Source organism: Apteryx rowi, unplaced genomic scaffold, assembly GCF_003343035.1.
Source record: "Apteryx rowi isolate R43461 unplaced genomic scaffold, aptRow1 scaffold_163, whole genome shotgun sequence".
In the NCBI taxonomy this organism is placed as follows: domain Eukaryota; kingdom Metazoa; phylum Chordata; class Aves; order Apterygiformes; family Apterygidae; genus Apteryx; species Apteryx rowi.
The window spans coordinates 368262-379807 of record NW_020447897.1 but is presented as its reverse complement, the minus strand read 5'-3'; the positions used below and the strand labels follow the sequence as shown (position 1 = coordinate 379807).

At 38.7% G+C, this 11546-nt stretch overlaps 1 protein-coding gene across 3 annotated transcripts in view; it reads right to left on the bottom strand.

Annotated features, from left to right (window-relative positions):
• Positions 1 to 11546, bottom strand: part of DOCK8 (dedicator of cytokinesis 8) — a 75970-nt gene that overhangs the window by 47356 nt on the left and 17068 nt on the right. For all 3 annotated transcript variants that reach the window (XM_026059995.1, XM_026059994.1, XM_026059996.1), the window contains 6 exons: positions 11328 to 11408; positions 10349 to 10508; positions 9563 to 9702; positions 9235 to 9328; positions 7910 to 8072; positions 1403 to 1520 (listed from right to left, as the gene is read on the bottom strand). In XM_026059995.1, the coding sequence (XP_025915780.1) occupies positions 1403 to 1520; positions 7910 to 8072; positions 9235 to 9328; positions 9563 to 9702; positions 10349 to 10508; positions 11328 to 11408 (756 nt within the window). The remainder of the gene's footprint in view (positions 1 to 1402; positions 1521 to 7909; positions 8073 to 9234; positions 9329 to 9562; positions 9703 to 10348; positions 10509 to 11327; positions 11409 to 11546) is intronic.

Genomic DNA, 11546 nt, shown 5'->3' with positions numbered 1-11546 from the left:
TTTGTGTTATCCTTCCTAAATTAGTAATCGCATTATTTTAATGGATGTTACTAATCCAAGAACTTGTGTGAGGAAATAAACATCTTTTTTATTATTATATTACTGTCTCAGTCGTTGCTATCGAACCTTCATAGCATGACAGCGTGACATCCAGTGACTTTAAAGGGAGCCCAGGGAGACAAGCATAGGTGTGGATACCTGTACAGCACAAGTCCATCCATATGTGTTGAGGTGAAGCTCACTCTCACAATGGAGACTAACTGCATCTATCCTGAGCATTCACCAAAAGCATTATTTATCATAATATGGAAATATTTATCATAATATTTATCATAATAAGGAAATCACAACCGGTACACCTGAACATAGGGTATTTCTAAACCATACAGTGCAGTATTGTGTAGGAGACAATGTTATATTCACATGGCACAGCTCAGGCTCTGGAAGAAACGTGGCTTGGGAAAGCACTGTGCTGATGCTTTGCTTTCGGTTCCAGAGCTCATGTGGAGCAAGGAATGCGTCACTGCGAAGTATGTCCTGTGCAGTGTCAGTGTGCTGATAAAGGCTGGTCAAATGTTCATCCTTTAACATATTGTTGCGCTAGAGCTCCTAAAAGTAATGGTTCAACTCACTTTTGGTCCTTTAGCCCAACTAAAACACAGAAGACACTATCCTAATATCATTCTTAGAAAGAGCCAATGACATTGACTGAAAATTTCCCCCAAAATTCAGGCTGAAGCAGACACCTGACTTAGAATGCCTCAAACTGAACAGCTGAAGCCTGGTAAAGCTGAAGAGAGGACCCTATACTGAAAAATGCTGAATAACCTGAACGCAGACAGCACTGCCCGCTCTTTTGATAAAGCACACACATGCACTAATAGGCAGGGAGAGACAGAGGAGTGGTCTGAAGACAGAAAAGTTCATCCAGGCTGCATGAGTGTGCACCCATTCACATTCAGGCAATGAAGGTCCCAACATCTAACCAGTGCTGCACCTGGGAATTTGGGTACCTACAATGCACAGGGACTGGTTATACTGGGTTACAGAGTACCATTCTTAAAAGGTTTCTGAAGCTTTGTGAATTTTACTGGCAGAGTTTCCAGCATAGCATTGATTTGACATCTTTAACATCTTTTGAAAATAAGGCAGGAAGAGTTAAATAGGAGGGAATGATATGCCCCTGTTCTACTCAAGTGACACGTCTTTCCTGCCATAGGTCGGGCCTCCAGCCCTGCTCCCTCATGAGAATGACAAACTGCAGAAGCTCTCTGACTGTAGCCTTCCTAAGACCCCACCAGAAGCTGTGGTGATGTGAAGCAGACAATGAGTGATGTCTTCAGAGGTTTCCTCAGAACTGCAAGTGAGCAAAAGTCTGTTAAGGATGTTCAGTGTTCGTTACCGGCATTGCGCAGGTAGGGTCTTCGCCACACATAAACTGGATCTTAATGGTAATGTTTCTTGCAGAAGCTGGTCGGTTAGCAAAATTCAGCCTCTGGGGGTAAACATAGAGGAGATTTCTGGAAGAAAGAAAAGGAAGAATAAAATGGATAAATGGCAAGCCCTTGCTTTTCAAAATGAAGTGCACCATCTAGCATCTTGCTAATTTCTCTCCCTGTCCTTCAATCCCACCCAGATGGTGAGAGCTTTCTAGAACTCCTTTTCAAAAGTACATAAAGAAAAGGTAAGTTCTTACTGAGGCACATAGAAAAAACTATGCTTTAGGATTCCTTATAAACTATGTCTTTGAGAAGGCAGTCTTGCTTTCTCTCCTTTTTTTTGGCTCTGTCATTCCAACCCTTTAACTTTGTGGTCAAGGGAAAATCCAGGGTGAGAAGGTTTAAAGCAATTACCATTCTTGGGCGGGAACAGAGATTTCCTTATACCAAAAGCAGCAGGCAGAGCCTTGTCATCAGGCTAAAGAAGCATGTCCTGAGGCAACATCAAACGGATCTCCAATTCAAGTAGTGAATCACTAAATGGACTGAGCTGGTGAGAATGGGAACCTCTACTTTAACAAAGAAGAAAAGGAAGCTGAGAGGATGTTTCACTATTTTCTAACATAACAACAGTGATTTGGCCTTAAACTTCACTATGACTTCCACTCAAAAAGGTGGGGCAACAACCAAGTCACAGGATCAGATGCACACATGTACATACCTGCATGCATGTGCAAAGCTTTTGGTCTAGGTCTATAGGATGTCGTGCATATATCTGTACAGTGCAGCCTGGGTGAAGCTGTATTGACGGATTTTCAGTGATTTTTTTGTTTTCAGTCTGTCATTAGATAGCTATTGTCTGTTTTGTAGTTGCTAGCAAAACAAATCTCATAATAATCAGACCTTGTGTTTAAAGCTTTTCATTGCCAAAGGAAGAAAAGTTCAAGGCATGCTGACTCTGTGCTAATCCTTCAATTCTCTAGCATTCCAGAACCTAATGGTACGGTTGTTTCATAYGCAGTTTCAGAAGCAGGTTCATATGAAAACAAAGACTGCTTCAAGCAAAACTAATGAAGAAACAGCAATTCCAAATCTGTTATTCCTAGTTACAAATGAATGAGTATCTTTGCTTGATACAATGAAAAGGGAAAATTTCTCAAGAAAGCAGCTCACTTTTCAGCTATGAAGAATGGAGTTTTGAAAGAGGACAGGTATTTGTCAGAGAGGTGAAAAAAAAAAAAGTAAACCTGCAAATAAAACCAAGAACTGAAGTTCATACATTCCTAGATTATAGCAACTAAACAGCACATCTTTCTAGGTGATAGCATCAAAGACTAATATCAACGACCTGAGTAAATACAAACAAGAGATTTTAACCTATAATTCTAGAAACTGACTTCGGAAACTCATTGTTCATAATGAATATGCATAGGACTTTAAAATAAAGCATGCTTTCCCATATAACAGCTTCTCTACATGGACAGATCACTGGCCTTACAGAGGACCTTTAATTCCTGTGGGGTATATGCCAGCATAGAAAGTTTTCCAAGTTCTAGACCCCAGATTTCTGACAGAAGAGACAAAAGCCAAATGTAAAACTTTTGCTCCAGTGAAATCTATAGCAACTCTATGATTTAAGCAAGACCAGGATGCATTCTCAAATCCTGATTATGTCCATTTTATGCCTTGTTCTCCCAGTCTAATAAAGGCTTCTTACTCTTGCCTTCCTAATAAAAGGAATAAGACTAGCGTTAGTGGAAGCATGCTGTTTTCCAGTGAAAACAATGAGAACTACTTATGGGCTTTCATCCTTGCCTTGCATCTGTGACAGTCATAAGCTACACACAAAATTGCCCTGTACTTATCACAGAAATCTCTTTTGCACCAAAGTCAGCTGAAAATGAGAAGCAGCTTTGGGGAGCATTGTCATTAAACCTGTCAGTATATCTTCCAGACCTGAAAAACTGCAGTTGGTACTCCTTATTGCCATGTGTCACAGTGTGAAAACACTCCTCTCTTCAGTTACAGAGTCCAAGCTACTTTGCCAAACAACACATGCTAGATGGGTCATGACATGTCTTAGCAAACAAACTCGCACAAAACTTATAATTCTCTTTGTTCTGACTAGTACTCCTGCCTGCCACACTAATGCACTTTCCTCCTCACATTTTTAAATGCAATTCCCATCCAGCCAAATTCTCTCCAAGATGATATTATGAAAAGCTAAGTAAAAGTGAGAAATATATTGGTAACCTACACTGAATTATGCTTGGGGGAATGACAAAATAAATGGAGAATATTATCAACATTACATCTGTCAGACATGAAGAAATACATATAGCGGAGGCTGCATAATCCATTTGTTGCTTCAGGAATCTGCAGGCCAGCAAAAGACATCACAAATCCATACAATGTCTGTGAGCACTGAACTTCACATTTAGATGTGACTTGAGATGAAAGATATGTAAAATCACAAGCAGAGAGCTCTCTGCTGTCAACACAACCAAGGAAGCATTATTCCAGCCAGTACTGCACTGAAGTGCTATAGCTAGTGCCATTTATGCTCATGCAGTTCCACTGACCTTGCTTACATGTGTATTAAACCTGTCAGCACTGAGGAAGAACAGGGGCAAACATTAGCTCTGGGTATCCTGCACAGATGAAAATGATGAGTGACTCTAGAAGCAAGAAGGTGGGGAAATGACCAAAAGATGCCTCTTCATACTGCACTAGGAACAGGCATGAGTGGCAGATCCAGTGCTGACTGGAATAACTACACATTTCTTTAAAGGCTCTGCTTTCATCTGGAAGTTTAGGCAAATCCATGTTTTATTCACAGAGTCTTAGCTCAGTGACTACACTGTGATCCTCTGCCATGGTGGCATGTTTTTCACTGTGCTTGTATTCCATAATTGATGCAATTTCTTATGGGAAGTTAGGTGCGATACTTAGCAGAARGCACTGTGATAAACAAGCTATCTATGGCAGAGGGCAGGTACTTCCAGAATGCTGTTAGTGAAGTTTTTGTTTTCATGGTTTGTGTTTTGTTATGCCATATTTGACAAAGTCATTTTTATCTTAGTAAAAAGCACAGACAAATTTAGGAAACCTTCCCTGAAAACTAAGAGTATATCTTACTGCTCAGACAGTAGAGCGTAAAGTTGCCCAAGAAGGACTACCAAGCTTGGGAAATAGAAGAAGGACATCTACCCTAAGGTGCAACTTTATGTGCTGGGAAGTGGTATAAATTAGTTCACACTCATGTCTCTGCCTGATACTGTAGTAGCTAGTTTCACTGTTTTCCTCAACTGTGCATGACAGTGCAGTATTAAACTCTATCATGTTTACTATGAAAAGATATTAGGAGTGCTAGCACCTCTTGCTGGTACATAAATTAAAGCAATGAGAAGGAAAGAGCTCCTCCTGACCACTTATAGAGCGGAGGAGCTTGGAAAGGGGCAGTCTGGCCGGGCAGCCTCCTTCACCAGCACAGAGCAAGTCCCAGCAGCTCTTCCCCCAGGACTCTGCCATCAAAGTGAGCATCCAGATGAAATTCCCCCAACACCAGAAGAGAGATTCCCCCAACACAGCACACAGTTCACCCGCAGTAGGGCATCAAGCAGGGACTATTTATTCCATTACCCTCTAAAAGGCATGGAAGAAGCATACAGCTACTTTGTCCTCTCCACATCTCATGGGTAGCATGCGTAGAAAAAAGACGACAGTCAAGGAGCAGATACTGTCATGACAAAAATAACAGGGGAACAACACAGTAATACACCAGTTGCCTTCCCATACTCAAAACTGGTCAAGCACAGGGGTAGAATGAGAAAAGCCAAAGGCAAGACCTAGAACTGACAAAGGAGAATACAGTAAGTCTGAGCTCAATGCCAAGTGGCTTGCAATTAAACACTGACTTCCTGATTAAACTGAGTTACTGCTGAAGTGATGGAAGATATCACTGTTCCTCAGAACCAACATTTCACAGTGGCAGTGAGCAGCATCGTTTTCATTTATATTTCATGAGAAAACAAAACGATAAACAAACTTTAAATTATATCATTTTTCCGATTAAGAATAGAAGAAGGGTACTGAAAGAAATAAATCTTGGAATGTTCTGACATTTTTCAGAGAACTATTTTTATTAAAGAAATGTAGGTACAGCAAAAAGAAGTGCTCAATTTCACAGTGCACAAAGAAAGTGGGATGGCTGATCTCTCTGGCATAAATCAGAAATAGCATCATTTAAAATAATGGCAATACACCAGGATAAAAACTAACAAGAGCCAAGTTCAAAGACTATAACAGAAGACTCTGCTTCTCCAATCAAAGAGGAAAAAAGCATTTCTTTAAAAAATAAGACTTTTTTTCTCTCTGAGAAAAATCTTACACTGGTAAAAAAAAAAAACAAAAAACAAGCAAAATCTTCGTATTTCTTTTAAACATTTAGGAGATAAATTGGAGCTAGATATTCCATTAGTATTTATCTGGACACACACAGAAGTATAATTTTGCCAGTAAGAGATTACCAGCCTGTATACTTGAAAGCTTTCAGTCATTTTATACACACAGTCCTTTCTCTCTTACATTCATGGTAATATATTAATAAGACAGTGATTATTTTATCCTTTTCTAATTCTTTTAGTATCTATAGCACTAGTGAATAAACCTGGCTTGTAGACTTACAATCAAAACTTAGGAATTATTAAATCAACTGTAAAACACTAGCAGGCCATGACAGTAGCTCAGTTATGATTAAATGTTAGTACAGTGCTTTATGAAGACAGAATGGTTCTGCTTTTTAGATTAGAGGAAAGAGAATAAAAATGACATAAAACACTTCATAAATTTTCTATTCAAGTTCAGAGAGTTACTTCGCATAAGTTAGTTTAATCTCAGACTCAAAATGCTATTCATAATGCATAGAACTAAGCAAGGAGAATTGCATGGCAATTTAATTACTTAGATATATTGCCCTACATTCCACAACTGCAGATCTGTGCTCACCAAAATGAGCACTAAATGGTGCCCTAAATGAGCACTAAGTGAGCACTTTCAGTGGCAAAAGCATCTGAGATGTGGCTTGTGGGAAGAGATCACTGCCACTGCACAAACGCAAGCGTTATTTTCTGGACCCCTCACAGCTCCAGACTCTGCTATTCCATAAGGTTTGCAAAGCTGCCTCATCTAACGTTCTGGGGAACTAGTGCTGGAGTTTATTAAAAATTTCTGGTAGTAGCTCTTCTTTCTGGCCCCAAACATGTTCTTAGTCACAAAGCAGCAAAAAATGATCTAACATTTCTGCATTTTTTTCACCATCTCCCCAGCATATCTAACAAGCTGTCCCCAGGGTCAAATTAGGGCTTCCTCCTTCTGCTGTCCTCAAAAGCTGAGACCCAAATCCAGGTGTGACCAACAGCACCACTGAAGTCTCTGGTTTCTCATGAAGGCATGGAGCATCTCCCCAGGATAAGTTAGTCTGCGGTCTTCAAGTTGTGAGTTGTACTGAGCCACAGGCCTTGCCCTTCCCTTCTCCCCTTGCCCCTCTGGCTCCAAAAAGCTAATAACCTTTACGTCCCTTTACTCAGTGTCCTCATTCCGTTTCTTATTATTGATAGTCATATCTTTGCCATTAATGTTGTTCAATGTTGTTACTGTTTTAGGGATCAGAAATGTCCCTTAAAATAGGTTCAACTGATGTAAGACATATTTTGCTTTATGTCCTTGCCTTCACTAAAATTAACACAACAGTCACACAAAAGCTAGTATTTCTGTATCTGTAATACTGAAATATACCATGAGATACAAGTCAGCCCCTTTTCAATTACTGCTAGTTAGTTATTACTAATTCTACTAGGTACTAGTAATACTAGTAATACTATACTACACAAACATCTTGAAGCATATTCTATTGATATTCATTCCTTCACATGTGCCAAACCGCTAAGAAATTATGTGAGTTGCTCAGTTCCATACTACCGAGCACTGTGGTCTCCTTGAAACAACCAGAACAGAATAGATTTCAGTGACGTGCATAGCCCAGAGCTTGCTCATAGTGAAGGAGTACGCAGAGCAACATATTATTTCTTTAGATAGTCAGATGACACAGACTAACAGTAGAAACCATCCAGGACAAACATCTACTAAAACTGTGAATGAGAGAATTAACAGAAAAACCACAAAAGAAAAAAAAAATTATATCAAGCCAATGAAAGTTGCTGTTTGTTTTCTGGACATTTTAGAAATACTTTGTAGAGGTCAAGATAATTAGACTGGTAAATGCACTGTAGAACATACAGTAGGGATCTTACCTTGTAACGGCTAATAAGATTAAATCATCAGCCTATTACATTATCTTTAACAACTTTTTTCTATTTCTAGTATCCACTAATCTGCAAAAAAATGTATCTATGCCACAACTGTTCTTGAAAACGGATCTTAGGAATTTAAAAAACAATGTTGCTTCTTACCTATAAATGGTGTGGGGAACATACACTTCTCTAATTGGGAATTCCAAAATCTCTTTGTGAGGGCGATTACGATTTTCTGGAAATGGCTTCACTGGTAATAATTCTGGTGTCAGACAATAACCAAGGCTTTCTGGAGCTGGCGAGATCTCCACTTTAAGTGTTCCTTTAAAGAAAAAAACATAAAAAGGCTCAGCACTTCATCAAAAATAACCAATGTATAATAAAACAGAATGAAAACAAAGCTAAGGTTACAAAGAAATACTGCAGAAATAAGAACTAAGTCTTTAATTTGAAGGCTGTTACAGAATGAAAATACGCATGTAGAAAGAGACGCAAGAAATAATGTACACACATCCCTACACATCAAGCCGAAATTGTAGCTATGTCTGCTTTCTGCAAAGTCAAATGAAAAGGAAAGAAGGAAGAAAGGAAGGAATGCCATATGCTGGTTTGATTTTCTAGTATCTTTCATGAATGTAATTCATAAATAATGTAAAAGTAAAAAAGCCAAAGTAAAGATAAAAGAGAGTTTTTTCATAATAAAGTTTTCTCTCACTCCCTACACTGATGCTGCTCTGATTAATCACCTGACTYGGCAGACACCACCCACCAGGACTGTCAGGTTTGCAGTGGCCAGCAGTTAAAGAGTTAATAATGATAACATTTACACAGGCATAAATAGGCTTTCAATTTAAATACTTGCTATGATAAGGGGAAACCTTTTAGGGAACCTAGACTTGCCAGTTTTGGCATTCAGCCAGAAAGGCAAAAGAGCTTTGCACTCAGTTCATTTTAGAGGTTTATTTACAACCCAGAAGTGCCAGAGTTATACTTTAATTAAAGAGAAAAAGTCAGCTGGTCCAGTCTTTGAGCAAACACTATCTCTGCTTCTCTCCTGGATTTAAGAACACTGACCCAAATAAAGGGGAAATGCATATATATTTTAATCTCCCTCTTCAAAATATAATCGATTAAAAAAATTACAGGAAAATAGCAAGGTTCTTGGAAATCTGTTTTAAACTTATCCTCTTCAAACAGTTTGAATGATAATTAACAAATGTATTTCAGTAGATAGACAGTGAATTAGGGAGAAAAACAAATCATTTTAGAATATAAAGCTAAATATGAATCTCCATACTCACCAATCACACCAAAAAAAAAAAAAAAGCTGTCTTCACATAGACACTGAGAATCCAGGAAGTTCCATAATAGTACAAATTATAGACTTAAAAAACAAGGTTACTACATTTTGTGGTTGGAATTTATAGAGTAATTGAGTGGAGACAGGTACATATGTCCTGTTCTATCCAAAATGAATTCTTTACCTGGTAAAGTCTTAATTCTTCTCTGCAAGGAAGATGATCTTTTGAAATCAGCTAGAAATTTGAACAGATCTTCATCACTAAGCCTGTCTCCTTCCTATCAGAAGAAAGACAAAAATCAGTACCTTTATAGCAATATTCTGTTACACTGAGGAAATCTGCTGCATGAAACATGTCCTTGAAGCAAGCAAAGCAAGTGGGTTGCTGCCTGCTCGACAGGAACCATCCTCCAGTCTTCACACTGACATCATTGGCTAACTTTTCCCAATACAGTTCACACTACAAGGATGAATAACGTCTTAGGTGATCAGAAATAAAGAACATCCCATACCTGTTTAAAGAAGGTATTGTGGGTCTGAGACACTGTTTTGAAGTTTGATACTGGATAAGCGTCCTCTGAGCTGAGGCTCCTCTCAGAAAGTCTTCTTGCTTGTAGCAGTGTTGCTCTCTTGTCACTAATTGATCCTTTCCCTTCAAAGAGAAATTATTAAAAACATCAACTCACTTTGTGTTGTTTCCATATAAAGACTGCCAGAATACATTAGAAATCCACAAGTTCCCAGAAACATCAGAGGACAGAGGAGGGCACCTAAAACACTTTGTTTGCCTACRTTTTACACTACTTTCATTTAAGACTATGTGAAACCATGGAATGCCAGAATACATCTAGTGAAGTCAACATTATCCTACTGCAGAGCACAAGCTTATTCAGATCTTTAGCTAACAGATTATCAAGCCCARGGGTCAGTGACTGCTGGATATAGCTTGAGAACGTCTCCTGTACACTCAAGAACTAAGATAAATATTCTGATTTCTTTGTACTGTAAATGGACTCTATGTGGTAAATGCAGTTCCACTTCTATAAGTTCCACAGTATTCAACCACAACTGGGCCTAAAACATGGAATAATATTTAGAAATCATAAGGAATAAATACGTGAAGATGAAATAGCGAGCATGTCAGCTGGTAAGTGTTCTTAGCAAAGAAAAGGAAGGTGGAGAAGATGAAAATTTGAATCATAATATTGTCTTGATACCAGAGTGAATGACAAATTGTTTCCTAAGCGTAGTACTACTGAAAAGTCACTTTACATTAATTAGCATAGTTAAAGTACTACCATTTAAACCTTCTGCCTCAGGTAGTTCTCGTTCAAGTGTCGCAACATTAAAGAAATTAGATAGGCTTATGGGAATCCAGGCGAACGGCATTCGGTATTTCCCCAGCCGCTGACAAAAGGATTCAGCTTGGGCTTTCAGTTTTTCAATCTTTTCTTTTGTCTAAAATAAAGAAGAAAATAATCAGTGTGTTAAAACAAGCTTTTATTTTATGTCATGTCCACTATAAGAGAAAAACCTGAAATTACACATTTACAGTTGAATAAATAATTTGAAGTCTTATCTACCACGCTTTTCTGCTACACCACTGTCAGGGTCATAGCTGTTTTGATTTGTACATTTGCCTCTCATTTGCTTTCAACACGTACATCTTCATTACAGGAAAGAAGAATGCAGATCTTTTTCCAGTGATCCTCATGCCCAGCATGAGCAATCACCATGAAATGTTAGTAGGTGCTATTTCCTTCATCAGATACAGAAACAATATTCTGCTGAAAGTGATATTTTAAAGGTGAGAGATCTGTGGGAGTCCAGGAAACATTATCAGTCTCCTCCAGGGAGGTAAATGACCATGACTTCCATGGGCAGAGCTCATGATGTTTTAGGATGACAGCACTGAACCGGCCATGTACATACTCCAACATGTTATTTGCCTATCCAAATCAATAGCGTGTCTCTGAGGTGCAAATATTTGTGCTAACTCCGTTTTGCCTTGTCGTCTCCTTTGCCCACCCCTAGCTCTTTCATTGCTCAAGACTTTATCAGTATTGATTTCCAAAAAGGTCAATAATGAAAGTGTACCTTGTCTTCTCACAACCTCTTCCTGCTAGTCACAGGAATCAGACTACCTGTTCCATGTACGTACCAACTGGAGACTTTCCTAGCGTCCTGAAGACTCTGTTCTACTCTAAGGGTCTATTCTTTGTCTGTTTTTCTCTGGGGCATGCATTCTTTGACATTAACACTATAGCTGTTACTTACCTTCCCAGCCTCACTTTCTTTAAGAACCATGTAGGGTTCTGCACAGTCTCCAATTTCTCCTTGCTGAAGCACTTTTTCTATCTACAAAAAGCAGTAAAGTAAAACATCCATGAAGAAAAAAAATTACCCAAATATTAACATGTTCCTTCTCTAACAACATGAAAGAGCCTGCCTAAACGCATAATATAGAATTCTTGAAACTGTCTTTATGGAGTAACG